The following is a 22,314-nucleotide window of genomic DNA, read 5'->3' on the forward strand; positions in this document are numbered from 1 at the left end:
GCCGGCCAGCATGGCGGAGCGCGCGGAGGAGAGCGCGGCGGAGGCGGCCGCGGCGCTGCGCGGCCTCCCAGCGCAGTTCCGGGGAGGGCCGCGGGTGCCGGCGCGGGGGCGGAGCCGCCGTCCCCGCCGCGACCCTCCCGCACGTTTTCCTGCTGCCACCTCGTTCTGCTCCGTGTCAGACCTCCAGCTAAACAGAGCCCGTATTTAAAATCTAAGTTTAAAAATTCAGGGCAGCTGCACTAAAACTACTATATAATCTATAGACTAATGGCAGCTTGTAATTGCCAGAACTTGGAACTTTATCACAGGTCTTGGAACAAGGTTTTTCTTTAATTCCAGCTGCAGGAATTACAAAGGTGCAGAAATTCAGCAGTTTGAAAACGTGAAATACTGGCATTCTAAAAAAAAAGAAAAACTCTCAGATGTAAACCTGAATCCCTGAATCCAATTTCATGCTTAGAAGTTGAATAAAGAGTAAATATTGTCCTAGACAAGGACATAAGAAAGCAGAATTGTTTGTGAAATCTAATCTGTGAAATCTTGCATGAAATCTAATGAAAGGCAAAAATCTAAAGAAGAACCACGTCCATAAGTTAATGTAATATTTTGATGACGATGAGAGAATTTGATCCTTCAGAACTGGTATGTGTACCACTGTACACTCATAGTAAGCTGAGACCAGTAATGCATCAAGCCCAGTGTTGTGGCCACAAGAGTTGCACTGAATTATGCAGAAGCTGCTCATTAAAATTGATTGTTCTACAACTGCAGGGGAAAAAAAAAAAAAAAAAAAGTACAAAAAGTACAAGCCCATTTATTTTAGATCTTTTAAAAAAGAAATTTGACAACCACAGATTAGAGCAGTTTAATAAATAATCATATGTTTTGTGACACATACTGTAGTTAACTGCAGTGTTTTGCTAAACTTCTAGGGAAATCTCTACCTGCTGCCAACCTTGGACAAAAGGAGAGCGCTCCTTGCTCTGCATTTCAGCCTTTGGTGCTGTGCCCTGTATGTTTTCTCTTGTCTAKTGAACTCAGTTGGAATTGGCGAGGAGGTTAGAACTCTATAAGGGAGAAATGAGGGACAGAGATATAAAGCGTTCTTGAACAGGTCTTGTTTCCGTAGGAAAAACCACTCAAAATGCCAACAGGAATTACTATTTAGAAGTTCAAGACTGGGGAGGATTTTAAAGGAGTAAAGCAGTGTTGCTTATAGTGCAGCACCTCTGTTGCTTATAGCATCCAAAACTCGATAGGGACCAAAGAAGAGGTGAAGGAATGACAGGACATGGTTTATGCTCCTGGTGGTCACTCCACCACAGGGTGGTCATTGGGGTGACTCCGGCACGTTGGAGCTACTAAAGAGCAGGAACCCAGTAAAGGTTGTGTCGTCATCCGCGTCGGCAAAGAGCCCGTTGAAGGTTTCTCCGGGATGAGCCTGCAGCCAGACCTCATCTCCGCTCTGGAGTTCCAGGATGGCCGCCCCGGAGGCCTGGTCCTCAGCGCCCTGGTATCTGTCCACGGTGTGCAGCAGCTTGATGCCRTTCTTCACCAGCGCCACTCGGACGTTCCTCGAGTAGACGGTGATGTGGTAGGTGAAGTAGTAAACGCCGGCGTGCTTGCAGGTGAACTTGCCGGTCGCGGGGCTGTAGTCGTTCAGGCCGTTGTACAGCACCTTGTCAAACTTGATGGGGCGGTTGGAAGGGGGAAATTTGGTGGAGACTGTGAGGCCCACACTGAAAGCACTTCTTGGCAGGACTGCAGTGGCACCGACGTTCCCTTTATCTCCTCTGTCCCCTTTCAAGCCTCTTTCCCCYTGAATTCCTGGGTTACCCTGTGGCCCCAAGTCACCAGTGCTGCCTTTAGGACCTGGATAACCAGTTGGGCCAATAGGCCCTGGCAAGCCGATTCTTCCAGGATGGCCAATCTCCCCCTTGGTCCCTTTTGGACCTATGGGCCCAATGTCTCCTTTTAATCCCTTTTGCCCCTGCAGTCCCAGCTCTCCCTTCTGACCTTTGTAACCCACTGATCCTATAACTCCTTTTGGTCCAAGTTTCCCAGGTCGTCCTCTTTCTCCTTTATCTCCTTTGTTCCCTTTTTCCTCAACAGTCCCATTGGCTCCTAAATTAAAAAAGAAAAAAAAAAAAAGACTTTCTTGGGATCTTCCACTGGGTTAGTGAAGCAAAACATGCATTTTGGCACAAAAATATATATGTGTAAGTGTGTCATCACTGCATACAGTTTCTCATAGCTAGAAGTGTAGCATAAACATAGTGTCTAACAAGCCTGTTATTGACTTAAAAAGCAACTGCAAGAGACAGGAATGGGTGGCTCCCCACTTGTTCTGCAGGCTGATAATAACCCTGAAAGCTCAGATTATGTGAAGCGCAGCCGTCGTGTATCCAGACGCTGCTTTCAGCCTTCCCACAGCCTTTGGTGTCTGAAGGGGATGGTTCACAGCTTATGGATGGAAGGGGAAGGCATCTACCCAGCAAGGTGACACCCAGCACTTGTTTCCATGCAGTTTCTACACAGTGGGGCTTTGCCTGAGTTACCTACATGCTACCGAAGTGCAGCTAACATTTTATTTTCCTTGTTTTTTCTTCCACATGCTCCATTTATGCTTCACTCACACTTGCACCTGAGCCCAGAACCCTTGAAAAGCCATTGATAACTGTGAATATTCCCAGGTGAAGGTGTTGTGATGGGAAGGGCAAGACTTGAATGTCAGAAGGTACTATAATGTTCGTGTACTCTGTTGTTATAATTCAGCAAAAGCAGCTGATAATTCTTGCATAAAGCTCCTAGTTTAAGGTGRTAGAAATTTGTATTACTCTATTTACCTTACTCCTGACCTTCTTGAAGTTACTGAACAGCAGCAAGAAACTGAGTGCATGACAGGTGAGATTCTTCACTGAGACCCTATTTGAAGCCAAACTAATAAATTCAAACTTTTTCTCTGACCTTGTTCTCCTTTCTCTCCATTTGCACCATCTTTCCCTGGAGAGCCAGGAAGTCCCGCTTCACCTAGTAAAAAAGAGAAAAGTAGATCCTCATTAAACGATTACATTGCCACAAAACTGGGGTTTAATTTTTGCTGTGATCCTTCATCTGCAAGCCTTGGTTAACAGTGATGTAAAGAAGAGTCTTACTGGATGCCATTGCAGAAACCTTTATCTTACAGGGAGATAGAGAGCATGGAAAGAGGATTGGGGCCAGGGCTTTTGGAGACAGAGGAATCCCCTTCCCTTCCCTTCCCTTCCCTTCCCTTCCCTCGTTCCTTATATGTGAAGTTCGTTGCTGAAGTTCTTTACTGAAACATCATTGTTGTCTTGCAAATGTAATAGCAACTTTAAAGACTTGAAAATTTTCAGATAGATCTGAAAATATTCCAAAAATAGAAGATAAATTCTTTCTTAAGTTGTTCTTGCCCCCTGCACTTGACCTCTCAATAGTATTCGCTGTCTTGCTCTCTTAAGTCTTGTTTTACATTTCCTCCTTCAAACAAGGCAATAGAAGATTGTGTGAATTGTGCTCTGAAGGCTGGGCAGAATAATCCTGTTAACGAGCTGTGACTACAGGAAGCTTTGGCAGTTAAAGGCACCCAATTTCACACATCAGATTGCTTCTGCTGACACAGTACCTGTATCCCCCTTGTCGCCTTTTGAGCCGTCTCGTCCATCACGTCCAGGTATGCCATTGTGGCCAGGATTGCCAGGGATGCCAGGATACCCTTGGGTACAGATGTCCTGCTTCTGTGTTTCTTCCGTGCTGACTACAATAGCCAGCAGTATAATCCAGCTTTTCATTCTTYAGATAATTGTGTGATTTTGGCTGAAAGATTTAAGAAAGGAAAAGTAGATCTGCCTCTATCTSTCTTCCTATATTTAGCTTGTGGGCTTGTGAATTCAGGAGGGGGATGCAGAGGAGGGGGAAGGAAATGGATTGTCATCCTCCCTTTTTTTCCCTTGTTACAGGTCTGTTAATAGGGTTAGATACAATCTTGGAGACTGCTGAGTGCTATTTCAAATATTATTTTAATAGGACTATCAGTCACAGGTTCATCATACTCTTTGAGATTTTAACTCAATTTTACACTTTACATTTAAAACACTTTACATTTAAGACATGTTACATTTAAATTTAGATGTAAAACTTTACATTTAAAACATTTCTTAATTCCCTATGATTGGGAGCATCAGATTCTGTTTCATATTTTCTTTTGCAGTGTGACTTGTGAAAGTAACTGCAAAGAAATAGAATTTGTACATAGGCAGATGGTAAGTAGCTAGAAATCTTAAAAGCTTTGGGGAGGATTAGAATGACCCTTGATATCCACAGGATCTAATCAGCAAAGCTGGGCACATTCCATAGAGTTTTACTCTCTGCTATCTAAACCAGAAGTGGATTGATGAAGTCCAGATTTCACAATTTTGCTGAACCTACCCCAAACATAAAGAGCAGAGGAGAATGGCAACTTGAACAAAATTGATCATCAGTTTTGTTTTCAGCAATTAAAGCAAGGGATTTAACCAGCTATCTGGCGAAGAACTTTTAAGGATCTGATTTACACTGACCAATATCCCGAAAACTCTATCTYGGCAAGTCTATACCAGTGTGTGCTACCAACAAAGTTATTGCTGTTCTAAATCTATATGTACAGTTAAAAGTTCACCTCTTTGRGGTGGCTCAGGCTGGATCGGTGATGTTCTACTCATGCACAAGGTTTCTGTACATGTCCTGTCTCTCTGTGTTGCACTTTAGCTTGTGTTCAGACATTCTCCTTCCTCAGGAATCTCTTTGTGGACTCCTCCAGTAAAACCTGCACTCAAAGAGAAGCTACTTCATGGCCAGTGCCTCTTTTCAGAAACAGGCATTGGCAACTCTTTAAGAATAAAATAATAGCACATAATTGAAGCAGCCCAACARCTCATAACCATGAAGAAGCTGAGGTCTTAATGCTAACTGCACCATGCATGTTTGTCCCAGCTCGTGGCTGCACTGCGCTGCTGCTCTCTCAGGAGCTGGCTCTGGTGCCTACAGGAGGTGAGCTAAGGTGAGTCCACTCACTAATTCAGCACAAAAGAAGTCATGCTCCATTTATTTATTTATTTATTTATTTATTTATTTATTTATTGGCCAAGATAGTCTTCTTCTGGGTTAATAAGTTGCATGTCCTCAAAGAGGGTCAGAGCCCAAGAAGAGTGAGATGAGGGCAAAGATGTGAGGGATCAAGAAATGGAACGTTGTGGTAAAAACAGATCTTTAGCCTGGCTCCTGTGTAACTGCATAAAGCCAGCTTAAATTTATTCTTTCATTAGATATGCTCTTATATTTAATAGCCTTTAATAGAGGCCCACCGAAGTACATTAATACTTTCTTCTGGGCACTTCTATGAAACTTAATGTGAGTATAAGAACAATTAATGGGAAGAGATTAGATTCAAGGACAAGAATTAAATAGGGACAAAATGAATGTCTATTTTATTTGGAATTAGTATGCATAAACATCTCAAAATGTGCAGCAGCTCAGGTGATGTAGATTAAGTACTTACACAAGTCATGATCAGAATGAGTAAATTTCACGTAATTGGCTTCAATCAGTTCTTTCATTAATGAGAAATAAATATTAAGATGAATGCCTCTTTYGAAATAATAATGAGTACTGACTAAGCAAATTATGTCTTTAGTCTCCACTATCATTTCTCAGGTTTACAGAATAAAGAAACAGGATACCATGTAAAAAGAGAGATACCTTCATATGTTCTCAATAAAAATAACTCTGTTAGGAATACCATATTCTTTTTGATTTATACAATAAATTTGATTAATACAAAAAGCTGTCAACTTTGGGACACTTTCCTTAACGTTCCATTCTGTTTCCAAAAGCATTCCCTATTTTACAACAATTATTGGAAACGTTATTTATGGAGACTTTGCTAGTGGTCTACAAAGAGATACTTGATCATGCATCAGTGAAATCCCTTTTTGTTAATGCTAATTTGCAATGAAGGAAGCTGCAAATAGGTCAAACAATTTCTTGCTACTTCTGTGCTATGTAAATATTTGCTGCCTTAGTCAAAAGACTCTAGAGGGGTGCAAAAGGAAGGAAAAGTGCTTTGTAGAAAGCAGTTAAGGTGTGATGTGCCCTATGGAAAAGTGTGATCCCATTTCCTGTCAGAAAAATCCATTCCCAGTCATCTAAGGGAGTTCTTCTTGCCTAAGGAATAGACATTTGGTCCTCCTTCCTGCATTCCTTACCACAAGAGGACATCATCATCATCATCATCATCATCATATATAGGATATTTGACCTTACCTCATTTACTTTGTACTTGTGCTGTTCTTTGCCATCTTTCTCCAGGGTGGAAAACCTTCATGTAAAAGGAATGCTGGCACCAGCTGCTCTGTCAGGACACGCACTTGTTTGGCCACTAAATTCTCAAAGGTCAGTGATTTGTTTTTTAGAGCTGTTCAATAATTAAAATAGAGGTTTAAGCAAGCATCTTTCTATTTATTGAAGTACTTTGCTGAAGCGCTCTGCACTTTGGATTTTACCACTGTTAGGTGGAAGAAAACTGTTCAAGTGGATTAGCAAGGCTTTGAGTTGCTTGTTTACTTTTATACATACATTGCACAAATGTTAGCTTTTGAATTATAGGGCTGTAGGACAGAAAGAATTATCATGCCAATATTGCGCTTCAAAAAATCAAAAGAAGTTAAAAAGCAATTTACAGTGGAAGCTGGGGGAGGCCTGACAAAGAGGCTAAAGAAATTAAAAACACTAAAATAAAAAAAAATCATTGGAAATATTAGACTACAAAAAAGAAATAACAACATTGAGTTGAAGTAAGAGAACTGAGTGTCAAGGAGCTTTTAATGATTAATTCGTGGGATACTCGCCTAGCCACTCATGCAGCAGTTGAAGCTATAATGCTACTAAATATATTATTGATGGCTAATTACAAGGAAGCCATGATTCTTAATTGTATCTTCTTCAAATTACTGCAATTGCTGGTCTCTCAGGGAAAGCAGCTCCCTCAGTGCTGATCATGAACAGTGACGGTCAAAGCAGGCGGATAAAACAGGAGTTAATGTGTTACAAGAAGTGGCCTTAATTCACCTGGCCAGTGGAAGTTCCTGAAAGTGCCGTGTCCAAGGAGATCCACACACTGCAGGGACAGGACAAGTATGATCTGTGTAACAGGCAACRTATTTTTCAGTAGTATAAAACCATTAAGAACAATTAGATCAGGATTGAGCAGGGAGTGGTTTCACCAAGGTCTTCACTGCCACCCTGTGGTAATAAAAAACATTGCAAGCTCTATGGTGTCCTGGATTGTACCTGGGATATTAGATACACTGTGCACCGAGGAAGAAAAGCACAATGYGAAGCCATGAGCTGCTTTCCTTGAAAAAACCTTCTCTAGCCAAATTAGCCTTGTTACTGTGCTAATAAGAAGATTGGGGAGGCAATGACCAACACTCCTTTTCTCTTTATCTACTAGATAGGGACCATCTGAAATGTTCTGTGGTTGTTAATCCTTTGTCTGCACTCACACCTGGARATTTGGAGTCATTAAAATGTCCCATTCCTGGCAGCTTAGTGCTCTGGTCTCAATGAGGCATCCAGAAAAGCCCCCAAGAGGCTGTGAATTTGAAAACAACCATAATCCATCCCACAGAGGCAAGGATGATATAAATCATTCATAACATCTATCTTGATGGACTCTTTTGTCTCAAGTTAGGCCAGTATGATGATTTTTTAGCAGGGAACCAAGAAAACTGTGTTGTGGGAATAGCCTTGAAGACCAACACTGGTGTCATCACAGAGGAATACCTTGGAAATAACTGCACAGGAGCAGGTCATCATTTGTTCGCAAACCACTGCATCTAAATGGAAGTGCAGATTTTTTTTTTTTTTGCTTACGTTGACAGCTGTGCTGATCACCTTTGTGAGGAGCTGAAAGGGCAGCAAAGACAAAGAGGCAGAGAAGATGTGCCCAACACTGCTAGCAGAGCAGCTTCTAGACATTTCTTCAGTCCTTTATGGGTAAGTATCTCCTCTCTGAATGTGCCTAAAACATTATAGAGTGACTCTGGAAAAACATTGCCTAGGCCTCCCATGCCAAGATGCACAATTGAAATATAAGAGGTAGCATAAACACAGGGAGGGTGAGTCAGTGTGCATCAAGTTATCACTGAAGTGCCAACAGAGTCATATCTGGGGGTGCCATGTTGAAATAAATAGTATATATGCATATGTATTTCTATGTAAGTATGTATATGCACACACAAGAGCACACACTTATTTTTTAAAAACAGAGCCTAAATATGTGAGAATATCCTGAGTTTCAACCCAATGAAGCGGAAATCAGTCCTGGCTGCACTAAACTAAACTTTGCACTGATCTAGGATTTAAAATTTGTTGTGCTGCCAGTTGGCACAGTTCTGACATGTTCTTACCATTCTCACTAGAGATTCCTTAGCTGGTCAGGAGAGAATAACTAAATTTAGAAAAATAATCAGAAATGCACTCAATACTTGTTTTCCTTACAGATAACATACTATGCTGTTTTCTATTTCTAATTTTTAATTTCAAATTTCTGATTTAATTTTGATATTGTGACATAAAAAAGGGCTGAATCCTTGTCTACGTTACGCACTGCAGACAATCATACAGGCTGAAAAATAAAACTCAACCCAACCAGTGCTGTGTGTGTCTGTGCATGAATGAAAAGCCCCACCTGCTTGAGCTTACAGCAGATCTGTTACCTGCTGCTCTTCCAGGAACACCGAGTCACAGAATCCTAGAATGGCTGAGGTTGGAAGGGACCTCTAGGGATCACCCAGTSCAACCCCCTGCTCCAGCAGGGACACCCAGAGCACGGGGCACAGGGTGGCAGCCAGGCGGCTTTGGAAGATCTCCAGAGAAGGATTCCCAAATCTCCTTTTTTGACAATAACAAGAATTWGACAATATTGAACAGTCTGCAGGATTGAGCCTGAATTTCAGAATATGGGATAAACAAGCTCACCATGGCTAGATGAATTTCAGCCTCCTTAGAAAATGCACTGATTACACCAACCTACTCCAATGTTCTCTAAATTTCTTTCAGTCATCTGATCTGCCTAAGTGTTCACAGGGCACCTGTGATATCCGAGCGCTTAAACCTTGCTCCAGCCATTGCACTTGGGAGGCCTGGGAAATTCTCACCTTTTATTTCCAAAACTGGAAATAAAGAWTGTGCAAGCCCACCTAGCCTGCCAGCATTTGAACTTTTGAACAGCATTTGAACAGCATCTTTTTTTTTTCTTTTTTTCTCAGTCAAACTTACTTCAATCTTACCTGAACATTCTCAATTCAGCTTAGAAGCAGTGACTTGACTCTCCAATCATTTGGATAAATGCTCTTAAAAACTTTTGATTTTGTTCCAAAGAAAATAAAATTCAAACCTCCTTACTTAAAACACAGAACTTAAATCACCATCCGCAGGTTAGCAATATTTTTATTAATACAAGAAATTGCATGTACATTTCTTCGCTAGGGGTCCTGGAGGAACTGCCTGCCAGGAAGGAGACAAGCACAATGATGACAGATGTGCCTGGGACACTAACAAGGGTGATTTTTGCCTGAATGATGGATGAAGAGTTCAACCCCTGAATCAGGTTAAGTGGTTTGTTAAAATGAGTGAGTGCTGGGAAGCTGTTATTGAATTAAAAAAAAAAAAAAAAAGCAAAAAAGGGTTTTTTTGCTTCAAAATAATAAATATGTCATTAGATATACTTTTGCCTCACAGAAGAGGTTTTGTGGACATTAATAAAAAAAATTTAAACTGCACAATAAAATTTTACAAAACACAGCTGAAGAACTCCAGCTTTGTATATTATTTAATTAAAGCATGTACAGTAAAAGTAATGGGAAGGTAAGTTTGAACGTATGTCCAGAAAATAGATTCATTTGACAAACGATGCTCCACRAGTAAATAAACCTTGTAATGCAATTCAGAACAAATGCACGTCAGGTTACTGCAGTCCTGTACAGGTACATCAGCTGTCAACAGCCAATTCATCTGCTCCGTAGCCGTAGCACTCGATTCACGACGTGTGTAACAGCTCACAGATGGTAGATGCACAAAGCAACGCACGCRAGATAAAATGTTACAAAACACTAGTCCAAATAAAATATACATGCAGGTCGTCCCTAGTATTTACAGCAAATAGTTTTAAATTAGAGCACATTCAGGAGGCATCTCCTACATACAAATGCCACAAGTTTAAGAAAAACAAAAAAAAAAGGAGAAAGGCAGTCAAAGAAAGGTATTGTACTAGTTATGGCTAAAGACCTTTGGCTCCAAAACTCTGTAATGGTTCTTTTGAAAGGACAACTAAAATGTGGAACATTCGAGTAGTCTCTCTTTGAACTCCTGACCACTAAAACTCAATGTGAAATTTAGCATGGCAAGAGCCACTTGTAAAACAATCTTATTATTTCGTACATCAAATGCTCTGAGTTCGATGCAATTATGGTTTGGCAGTATCCTAACCCAGTAGGAACACATTTGAGGCCAACTCTGTTTTACTGCATCCCATGCTTGAAGTCTGAGGTTATCTACTCAGCAGGCCCTCAGGAAGGCTCTGGCTGTGCGGTATCTACATGAGGCACAGCTGTGCTTAGGAGTTGCCTACATCAGTTGACAGTTAATAGCAACTTAAAGCTTGTGAGAATAAGAGGAAAAGGAKGGCTGTGAGCATTAACACTTTTCTGTTGATATGCAAATTTTGTCATCAGAAGTAGGATGAAGACTTTCGAGTTTTGGTCAAGAGAGCAGTTGCTTAACACAAATCTTTATGTTTTATTTGCAGCTGTTTTGTCCACAGACTTTAAAATTAAGTTGAAGCTCCCAGTATTTTCTTTAATTTTTGGTTAATGGAATTGAGTATTTTCATTTAGCTAGAATTTGTTCAAAAGTTTATGGTGTTGTCTAAATGTGTCCTGTTGGTTTATTTTCTCAGTCTTCCCTACATAGCCAGCACATTCACTGAAAATGCACATTGTATTGGTCTCTTCTTAACCTGTTGCAAAATCAGATTGCAAATAAAGACACTGTGGTATTATAAACAACCACATCTACATRTAGGATATTGTATGTAAAACTTTCCTGAGTAATCTGCACAATGAAACACTTGCTTTTCATCTCTCTGAAATTAAGCTCTCTTCAGAAGAAACCAAATCCATCCAAAACCACATGCAAACATTTATGCTCATTTTTAGGGCTAAGGCACCGGGACTACTATATGGAAAGAGCCTTTGTGGGCACTGACGTGTTAGCAGATGCATCCCAAAATCTGTGTTTTCTCCAAGAATCCCACAGGACCCAGCCCTGAAATGGAGAAGGTTTTATCAAAGACAAGTGTGGGTCTCATCGTGTCTTCAGGCTCACTGAGTGGGGCAGGGAAACGTGACCAGCTGGGAAAGCTGCTGGGTGGGCACCACAACGTCAGACCTTTTAAAAAGATCTGGAACAAATCTTTCAAAAATGTGACGATGAGAAATTCCCCACTTCCATGGTATGTGCACCGCTTTGGTTTACAGGCCTGAACATGGCAAGTACCCAGAAAAATGGGTATGTAAGAAACACTTATAAAAAGGGTTGCTYATCTAAGAGGAAGAATGCGCATCCCTGCCTTCATTTGGAAGTCCATTCATGGTGTTTAATTGAACATTGAGAATTATCTTTCAAAAATTCTGAAGCAAGATGGCTTGTTTTAAACATCAAAAGGAGCACACAACCCAGCCAGCCGTTTCACTTTCCTGCGTACTTTCTTTGAACTGAGTTAGTGGAAATGTAAATGTATGTTGCAGTTCTTAACTGTTCCAGGTCATCTTCCACCACGACAGAGAAGCACACGCCAATGAGTTCACAGTGAGCAACGCAACTGAGCATCACCAGACCTCGCATCGTTGCTGAGCTAGCTATATACACAAGGCATTTGAAATGTACATCGTCAGGTGTCATTAAAACTACAAACCCAACTTTGCAGGAGTTGCCACTGAGCTATCAAACCACAAAATCATCAGATTAATGGGTCCACAACACTGATGATAAATAAAAATGCAGAGGTAACAACAGTAGTAGAAACAAATACATGTTTAAAATAAGGCTTTTTGTTTTGTTTTTCAACATTGTTAGTAAGATGCTTGGCCTGTAGCCCCTTTTTGTTCTTCATATATTACATATTCATGACAAAGCTGATTGTGTCCATTGTCAAAGAATACTCTTGGGTCTATCGTTATCATCAGATAATGCCCCTAATCAGCAGCATATGATAAAACATTTGAAAGACATTAATAACAAATCAGTTTTGAAATATGGAGTCCTTCTTTCCTTCCATATTGACATGAGTCTTGCCATCTTTAATGAGAATTATCAATCAGAAATGATCAGTGTTGCGTMAATCAAGATCCTCTTTCCTCCTGGTGGCTTTTTAACAGTTATTCTCCCAAATCAACTTCATGTTATAGGCAAATTAYGGCAAATTAGGTATTGCAGACGCTGGCCAGAGATGACCTTAGTCAAGACAGGTCYTTCCCCTTCCAGTACAGAATGACGGTCTTACACAAAAATCCATTTCTGATCCACACGATTTCTCTGTCCATTCCAGTATGGATTTCTCTTTGTTTGTGAGGAAACCACTGGTCAAACCCCCTTGTCAAGTGACAGTGTGCAAGAAGCACAGATTGAAACCGCTCCAGGAACTCAGTGGAGATTTGCAGTACCATTCATCCATGTTTAAGGGAAGCTGTACGAGGAGGAAGGACACAGAGCGAGAACTATGTAACACAGACTGTAGTGCCAGCAGCTGCTCATACTTCCTCACCTCTAACTTTGTACATTCACATTATGTCCATTAAAAAAAAAAATACTTTTTACACTGAGAAATAAGCATATCAGAAGTATAAAGAAGCATCTCCCAGGCTAAGAAGTGCACAGAAAATGATATAAAAGCTCTATACTGACGGGCGTCCATGCATGCTGGATATTGCTCGGACTGAAAGTAACTCGAGATGCCGTGGGCTCCTCTTGTTTTAACTGGTATGCAATAAATGCACAGATCTGTAGAGTCCGTTCTGCACTCTGTTCATGATTCTATATGACAGAACAAAATTTCCCTGTTCCAATCTGGAATATGATAAGGCCTTGCGGGACTTTCTCCTGCCATTTGGCAACTTAATAGAAAAAGACAGGAGGGATTAAGGTCCATCAAATTCTGCGACAGTACTGCAATGGTATGGGATCGCCCCACCTGATTTGAATGAGCAGTCCCTGCTCAGTGCTCCAAAAGGAAGGAGAAGACTCCCCTAAGATTCCCTGCTGATACACCTTTAGGGAAAAATTCCTCCCTAACCTAAATTTGGCCATTTTATAAGATCAAGAAAAATGAAATGTTACAACGACCTGAATAATTCCATCATTATTTGAAGACAACTAGGAAATAGAGATGAAACACTGCTGCTTTCCATCAACAGCAGCTTGTCTCTGTCAGAAGGGCCTCTGCTCTTCATCAGCAATGCTCACGTTGCCGCCAACATCGCTTCCAAACAGTGGTGAAGAACCTCACTCTTCTTCCAGACAAAGGTGGTATTTCTGGCTCAAGGGAGCCTAATTTGTTCCCCTCCAAACCTGAGGATTCGCTGAGCTCATATAAGCTTAACCACATCTCCAAGGTCTTCTCTGGAATAACTCTCCCCCCGTGCTGGTGTCCTTGGCCTCTCACTTCTTGAAGGGGGTGAGCTTGTTGAAGGTGTGCCAGAAGAGGGAYGGCTTCCGCTTGGGCTCTGCCAGGGCAAAAACCTGCTGCTGCGGGATGCTGGTGGGCACCGTGATGTGGCGCTGGTGGATGGGATGCAGGCTTTGGTGGGGAGGAGGCATCGGGCACCCGTTATAGCTCACACCTGCGGGAGGAACAGGTCAGAGGCCACTATGAGACACCTGGCCAAGTAACCGACACGGGGGAAAAATAATCACAACAACAGGGGACAAATCCAATGGTCTCTCGTATGAGGAGAGACTGAGTTGGGCCTGTTCAGCTTGGAGAAGAGAAGGCTGAGAGGGGATCTGATTAACATGTATAAGTTCAGGAAGGGAGAATGTAGGGAGCAAGGGGCTGAGCTCTTCTCAGTGGTGGCCAGTGATAGGACAAGAGGCAATGGTTATAAGTTGAAAGCCAGGCGGTTCCATCTCCATGYGAGGAGGAACTTCTTTCCTGTGAGGGTGCCAGAGCCCTGGCACAGGCTGCCCAGGGAGGCTGTGGAGTCTCCTTCTCTGGAGATCTTCCAAACCYGCCTGGCTGCCACCCTGTGCCCCGTGCTCTGGGTGTCCCTGCTGGAGCAGGGGGTTGCACTGGATGATCTCTAGRGGTCCCTYCCAACCTCAACCAGCCTGTGAKTCTGTGATTCTGTCAGTAAAATCAGTGCAAAAAATCTTGAATGGAAGCAGTACCAGATGTTACCCTTTCTATTTTCAGACTTTTTTTTTTAATTGTTGCTTGAAGCTGGCTTGAAGAGAGGATTCTACCAGTGCAAATTACATTATGGAACTATCAAAAAGATAAGTAGCTGTTTCGTGAAGCCTGGCAATATTGTTTGTACAAGTTAATTGAGTTAGTTCAAATGAAAAACACTGAAAATATATGCTGCCATTGTAGTCAAATCTTGGGTAAGCCTGGGCAAGATATTACTAATAATAAAAAATGCATTTCTTCAATTTGGAGAGTACTTTTCCAGCATAATGTTCTCAGACTTTGGCCTTTGCACATTCTGAACATAAACTCCACATCTCTATTTCCAGACACTGCTCAATAATTCAGACAGATTCATAATGCACTATTATTTTCTTGGCATTTAGTGACTGATAAAGATGCTTTAATAACATTGAAACAGAARCAGAAGACTACCTAATACCAAGTTTTTTTTTTTTTTCCTCTAAAGTTTCTCATAAGTTTCTCAATTTATTCACTCAATACACTAGACATCCAGGCAAAATTGAATTTAAACTGAAAAGGACAAAATCATGACATTTTCTAAGACGGAAAAGGAATAAAAAGCTTTTTTTCTCCCCATTTTTCTCTAGTCATTTTTTCTCTTAACATTTCTATGCATGTTAAGCAACTTGGAAGGAGGATAAAAACAAAGTCATCTAGAGTGTGCTATTATCAATGTGGCTCCCAGAAGGACCTCTACAGTACGCTAAAGAAGAGCAAAACGTCAAACTAAGAGCAATGGAAGGAAACAGTAACTCTAATTTCTAATTTAAAGTTTGCATACACTTCCTTATATCCTTAAATAAACCACTTATCCTATCTGTTAATTTTCTTCTCTGATAAAGGGAAAATATTCACTTGCCTACTTGAAGGAGACTGGGAAGCCAACTCAGTGGATGGATTATGAAGGAATTTGAAATTGAAATATAGGCTAGGGGAGATATTTGAATCTATAGATCTATTGATCTATTTAAACCAATGAAAATTTTTAAAAAGATAAAAAGACTCAACCATGGTCAGACTGTATTGCTTCCTAATATAAGAGAGGGTAGAGTGCATTAAGAATGTAAAACAGTTCTTAAATACTCACCTTTAATTTTTCCATGCCTTGATTTTCGGGCATTCTGCATGGCTTGTTTCTTCTGATTTTCTGAGATTTCCATTCCTATGTCAAAGAGAAAATAAGGGCACTGGAATAAAAAATACTGTATCCATTATTTGATTACATTAAACTAGTAAGTAAATTATTTAACCAATTTTAAGAAAAYCTTAATAGCAATGTACTTTCACTTTTCAAAAGCATGTTTTGCTTTGTCAAATAATTTTAAATATTCAAACTTTTTCAYGGTGGTAACAGTAGAAACATTAATTCGCCAGCAGATTAGTGGGAAAAGTTGTTTTCCTATTCCAACAAATGGTGATCAGTGGGGAGCTAACTAGTGAAAATATTATTTTTATAGATAAATGCAGATAAACAGAAAAAGAAAAAAGAAAATTAACACTTCTAGAAGTTACATGCCACCAAGTAGTGGGAAAAAAAATGCAGAATCTTTTCATTTACTCTGATCTAACTTGTATTAACAAACTGAAGTCACTGGCACAGCAGTAGTGCAGATTTGGTACAAAARAAAACTAGCCTCTTGATATCTTCATGTTTGAAATACCCAACCTTGTTGCAACCTTCATCTTGCTCCAAAAGAGGAAACTTCCTATTTTCCTTCCACATTTTCATTGCTTAGACTCTCTGTGTTTAAAGAGTTCATGTGCACAGCACATGTGATTTGGGGATGTGCTGGGAGAAGCAGCAGACAGGGCAGCCCAGAAATTGCTGTGCAAAGTCATAAGAACAAATGGTTGACATCCGTTTTGCATTTTCCTCCACTTATCTAAATTCTTTATCAAAATTCTGTTTACTTTTTTTTTTTAGCCTGTACTTATCAAGAAGATATTACAAATCAGCAAAATCATATAATACAACAGTATTTAGCTATAATTTCRGAGGTTGTAAAAGTTGATTTTCTTTTATTCTGCAATTTTTTTCTTCATAGGAATAAGCACATAGCCAAAAAAAAAGAAGAAGAAAAGGAAAGAGCAATTTAATCAACAAAGTTCAGACCATTTTCTAAGGCTTACCATTAGTGGTTTTGGAGTGATTTTTTAGCTATGGCCTTTTTTCACACACATTCATAGAAGCTAAGAAAAACTTGATATGGTTTGGGAGACAATGGCCTGCACCAAAACATCTTGGAAAACAGAAGTAAAAAGCTATTTGCAGTTCTGAGTTTTGAAGAGCTGTTCTTTGATGGTTAGAGGTTTCCTGTGAATTCCAGCAAGATCGCTTACAGAACCAGCGAGATAAATTTAAACCTGAGGTTGAGAATCCTGGCACCTCCCCCCTGGTTTTGGCTAACAGAAATGTTCAGCTGTGCCAAAAAAACGAAATCTGGGTCTGCTGGGTAATGGGGAGATATCCAAGTCACTCCCTGGGTCTTGCATGGCAGCCATTTGCTATTACAACTTAATTAATCTTTCCTCTGGTTGAAGATACTGATGCGAGAAACCCTAAATCTGAATAATCAGTTGTAACACTTGAAAAGCAGCAGTTTCCACAAAGCTAGATTTTACACAGGCTTTTGGGGACACAAACAGCTGCATGTGCATACGTGACATTATAAGAAATACACTTTGTCAGCATACCGTGATTTTCTCCCTTATGTCACAAACTGCCTTAGGAACAGAAAGCACTGCTGACCTCCCTCACAATCTTTGCACTCATCACCATGGAAATTGGTGACCTAGCCTTAAATAAGGGCTAGTTACTGATCTCCCTCTCCCTGTAAAATAGTTATATTTAGGGCTGTAGCTATTGCACCTTTGTAGCTTCCTCATACCTGGTGCCGGGGGCTTTCTAGTGCAGAACCACCTGCAAGGAATGGCAGGTAACACAGCACTGCCTGTACCTGGCAGAGYTGTCGCTGCGTGAGCAGGCAGCCCAGCACAGGGCACCCAACTCTCCAGTGCTCTAGAGAGGAGCTGTGGCAGAAGAAGGTGTAGAGCAAGAGCTGTAGAGCTCAGGAGAGCTGCTCGGAAGGGGTGAGTTGTTGAAGTGTTGTTGAAGTTGTTGAAGTGCAAATGGTTGCACTTCATCTTCTTCTGCTCAGCCCCATTCCAAAAAAAAGTGCATATTCATTATCTGAAAGATTGGCGTGGACCACAGAGCTGAGGAGATGGGAGAGGAGGAACAGGACAAAGGAGGAACGTTGTACTTTGTGCAACCAGAGTCTCCTGCCCTTCAGTGTAACAGACCCACTATTCTCCACTGGAGCTAAGGCTCTTAGCAGCCTTCTCATGACAAGTGAGATAGCTGGACACTCACCACTGGATCCTGTGAAATAAAACACTTTATTGCTTTCCAAACACCAGCACCCTTTTGCAGCAGCCACTTTTTAGAGCTCTGTCTAGGCTAACGGGGGAAGGCAGCCAACATGCACTGCCCTGAGCACAGGCTGTGCACCGAGCACCCAGGAAAAGCCACCAGGCTTGGGCCCCGCCAGCTCCTACTGTCACACAGGCATGTCCTGCGCTGGTTTAAAAAGTCTGGGGAAAGTTTAAGTGTGGCTGCTTCACTGTTTACTCTGGACACAAGATCACTGGGATTAACTGAAGCATTTGGTGCAATGGGGAAGGGTTTCAGACTGGTTTTGTAACATGAATTGGTATAATGTGGAAGTATTATTAGTTTTGGAGTTTTGAATGATGGCTTGATCATAATGTTTATATTTCTTTCAGTTCATAAGGATAACTTCAGGGCCAGGAACTAATAATGCCCAGCAAGACACAAAATAACAGCCTGCCGACTACAATGTATTTGGAGGAGGCCTTATTTTTGTCATATTTACAACAGCATCAGAAAAGAGGAAGCCACTAAAATCAGTAGTTGCTGCCTAAGGGTTATTCCTGCCTTCTTCTTTCTTATGAAYAGATGTTTTGAGTAAACAGGGAATGTGAGATTGCCAGCTTTTAAAAATAYTAATAATTTCTGAGTTATGTCATCCAGTTCAGAGCACTAAAGATTTTAACTTGCTGCCACCTAAAGCCTGAAGAGTGTTACTAATGAATTCTGCTATTCTCTTCCTCATGAAGGTAATGTTATAAAAAGGAGAAGTTCTTGTGCTGTCAGCACACAGACATGCACACAGACTTGCCTTACTGCTTTAGAAAAGTAAAAAATAGTTTCCATTATTACTTTTACTATTATTGTTGTTGTTRTTATTATTATCATGTGTTTTCCCAGCGAAATTTTGTTTTACTAGGAAATTGACCATATTAAAAGGAAACCTTTGAGAGGAAAACTTTGCACTCACCCATTTCTTTGTCTTCCTGAACTCTCCTCCTCTCATTTTCACATGCCTCCATCCATCTCTTCTTATCCTCCTGTTTTTTCGCACAGAACAAATGAATCTCATCTGTTGCTCTGTTTATAATCTTAAAAGCATTCTTAACATTAATGTTGAAGTCTTTGTCTTTGCCATCTTCTGCGTCCACAAGTTCCATCTCATCCATGTCCATTCGATCTTTGTAATACARGATGTCCCTTCTCAGCAGGTCCTTCTTACAGAACACAAGCTGATGGTCAAAAAGGAAGAAAGTCCTCTGCTGGCTTTTGCCTTGCTTTGAAATTTTAGTCAGTTCTCCTGAATGGATCAGTTCTGAGCTTCTGGCTAGCACATCTGGTCCCTAGAAAAAAATACATATTTTTATATAATAATACATAAATAATATTTTAGGATCTTACCATTCTCACTTTACTAATTAGTCTTATGTTCATTCAATTTTCTTATATTATTACGGTGAGATTTGAAAGTGTCTTAGGGAGATAATCTCGCCCAGACAAACTCAGTGAGCATGTTTCTGTTCTTTATMTCTGCATAAATCAACATGAAACTCTAATTAGAAAGTCGGTGATGCACGTTCAAGTTCTGATAAAACTGCGAGGAGTCAAAACAAGAGTCTACAGATRTAAGATAAGAAAGTCCATTTTCTACATGCCCATGTTATCTCAAGTGCATGTGCACATATAATAGCTGCTCTTCCCGAGTACAGGACGAGGTAATCAGTAACACACTCACTGCAAAGGAGGCAACTGGACTTTTAACTGAGCAATGACCAGCTGAAATGTGGGCACTCTGAACACCCTGCACAGCCAGGCACATCCCCCAGAGGACAGGAGGTACCGGACACAGGACCTTTGCCCACCAAGGGGACAGGTGACACTTACCTCCCAGTCCACGATAGACACTTGCCAACGGGCAATCTTGTCTATGCTTTCCAGTCTTCGCTTTCGCTCGTTGATCAGGCAAGCTACGTTCTTCATGGCCTCATAAGCAGCTTTAATGTCGTTATAATCACTGTGAACATGACAGACACATGTCAAACATCACTTATGCAGTGGATATGACACAAGTAACTGAGAGAATATTTGCCTCTAGTACCCAGTGATGCCTCCTCTCAGAGCTGATTCTCAGCTATCTTGAAGCACATACAGTAGTCTGCACAATTCAGGGCTGCTATACTGCTACGCTTTGTAGATTTATTAATGGAAACACTGGTCCTTCAGAAAGCAGTGGTAAACCTCTCACCGACCTCACTGACACATGCATTTCACCAAAGGAGTTTGTTTGCAGGGAAAATTTCAGAGGAAATTTACTGGAAAGGTCATCGCTGGATTTGTGTTTTACATCTGTATTTTCTCTGTCCCCAAGACCAAGTTGATGAATGTGAACAGAGAACAGGGAAGGAAACAGACTTATTTCTGGCCTCAAGAGTCCCAGCAGAGCAGCCCCCTCCTTTATCAGGAATGGAGCCTGAGAGAAAATAGAATCAGCTAGAAATAAATCCTGTGCGAGGGTCAGCCTCACTGGCCTTTTTATCTACTCCTGTCTCAGCTCCTATTTTCATCTGCTGCTGMTGATGGATGCACTTCCCTTCTCGCCTGCGTGTGACTCTCTTTTTATTTATATCTCTGGAAACTCTTTTCTTTTTACTTGATACAAAAAGTGAGATTAACAATAAGAGGATCCTCCTGATGTCAGGGAGATGTCCCACGGAGCGACCGCGTGATACTAACATGGTCACTCTTGCCCTTCCTTATCTCAGTTCCTTCTTTACTGGTGYGAGCCTAAGCCCTCACTTGTTGCATGACCCATGGCCTTCACGGYGGGCAGTGCACGTTGAGTCTTTAATCACTGTATGAAAACACAAGATATCCACTCTAAAGCTCCAAAACAAGCTGCCTGGAGCTCCACCAAGGCTCTGTGCGAGCGTGGGCATGTGTGCTTGTGGGCAGCCACGTGCACTGAGAACATGCCTGTTTTTGAAGGTATCTCCACGCATAGTGCCACCAAAGAGAGAAACAAGCACAAGAGGGAGAAGATGGTCACACCGTGCTGTCCCTCTACCTACAGTCTTCGCAGCTTGCTGAATAATCTTCCTAAATCAGTGAGTAACAACCACTGATGTTAGTACTTGCTGCTGGACCTTGCCAGCTGCACAGCTGATGGGAAGCATTATGCTCTTGACCACCACTATTTCATGCCACCTCAACCACAGCCCCTAGCAAAAAATCCCCACTGTTACCAAGGGGAGCTTTCTCAGGATTAAAAAAGTGCAGACTTTGGACCATGAAACTTTGAAACTTTGCTCCAGGTGGTCTCTGCACCTTGAACATGGTTGGGGTCACAGTGGAACGTTTTCCTTGCAGTTGTGCAAGGTAAAAGGTGACCACTCAAAGATAAAATCTTAATTTATTCAAAGGGTGAATTAGCCCACGGGTATATTCGAAAGGCTAAGAAGCTGTAAGTTCAGTGGAGCATTTCATTTTTATCCCAGCTGAAAATCTGGGCTTTGTTGTAAAAAAGTATTTTGGAGCAAAAGAAGTTTCCCTTTATCTTCCAGCTTTCTATCAGACACAAAACAAAAACATATTTTCATAATAAAACCGGTCACTTGAATTTCAGCTCCGGTTCAGATGGTTCTGGGTTGTTTTTACAATTACATGGAGTGGAAGTCATTAGTTTCTTAAATTAGCAAAAAGTCCTGTCCAAATCAAATTCTGCATTTTAGATGTTATGGTAATAATGTCTCACACACACTCAGAATAATGTTTTCCTGGTCTATGCTGTTTTCTGGCCTATGGTAATGCTTACCTGATTTTTAATACCTGAAAACAGTATATGTGCTATATAGATTAATTTCATAAACAGAAGTCAGTGTACTAATCAGTTAAAAGGAAGATTTTTTAAATCAATAATTTGTCTTTACTGAGAAGCACTTTCATAATTTACAATCAGTGATAAAGACTCAACTTAGAGATAAAAGGGAACGTTGTGCTTTGTCCTAGTGGGATGAACAATTCTGAGGAGCTGGGATCTTTATATGAAGTAGACAAATGAAAGAGGTCTGCAAGGAGAAGATAACAAGGATTCTCATGGCAAATTTTTGTGCTGATCCTCAAGAAATGATAGAGTGGAACGGAAGGGGAAGAGATCTCCAAACAATCCAGTATATGGATGCCTGTCTATATGGATCACAACCAGAGTCAAGGTCAGACGATCCCCAACTATTCTGTATTTTGGCAAGTGGGGGTGAGTATTTCTCATGAAGTCACTGGGAGTTTTGCCGGATGATGTCTCTATTGTTAGAGGCATTTTTCATTAGAAGTAGATATAAATACCCTGATATCTGAACAGTTTGCTAATGTTTTATTACGA

General features: G+C 41.0%; 2 protein-coding genes across 4 annotated transcripts in view; both read right to left on the reverse strand.

Moving 5' to 3' along the window:
• Nucleotides 1-1,330: 1,330 nt before the first annotated feature.
• On the reverse strand, nt 1,331-3,861 carry LOC112956307 (complement C1q and tumor necrosis factor-related protein 9A-like). Its single transcript, XM_026049808.1, has 3 exons — nt 3,647-3,861; nt 2,968-3,030; nt 1,331-2,124 (listed from the first exon to the last, which is right to left on the reverse strand). The coding sequence occupies exons 1-3, from the start codon at nt 3,810-3,812 to the stop codon at nt 1,331-1,333; spliced, it is 1,023 nt and encodes a 340-aa protein (XP_025905593.1). The 5' UTR covers nt 3,813-3,861.
• A 6,045-nt stretch (nt 3,862-9,906) lies between these two features.
• SPATA13 (spermatogenesis associated 13) overlaps nt 9,907-22,314 on the reverse strand; it is a 45,525-nt gene continuing 33,117 nt past the window's right edge. For all 3 annotated transcript variants that reach the window (XM_026049857.1, XM_026049858.1, XM_026049859.1), the window contains 4 exons: nt 19,824-19,953; nt 18,910-19,282; nt 15,636-15,710; nt 9,907-13,958 (listed from right to left, as the gene is read on the reverse strand). In XM_026049857.1, the coding sequence (XP_025905642.1) occupies nt 13,777-13,958; nt 15,636-15,710; nt 18,910-19,282; nt 19,824-19,953 (760 nt within the window). In that variant the 3' untranslated portion in view covers nt 9,907-13,776. The remainder of the gene's footprint in view (nt 13,959-15,635; nt 15,711-18,909; nt 19,283-19,823; nt 19,954-22,314) is intronic.

Source organism: Nothoprocta perdicaria, unplaced genomic scaffold (assembly GCF_003342845.1).
Source record: "Nothoprocta perdicaria isolate Ctin4 unplaced genomic scaffold, notPer1 scaffold_62, whole genome shotgun sequence".
Classification (NCBI taxonomy): Eukaryota; Metazoa; Chordata; class Aves; order Tinamiformes; family Tinamidae; genus Nothoprocta; species Nothoprocta perdicaria.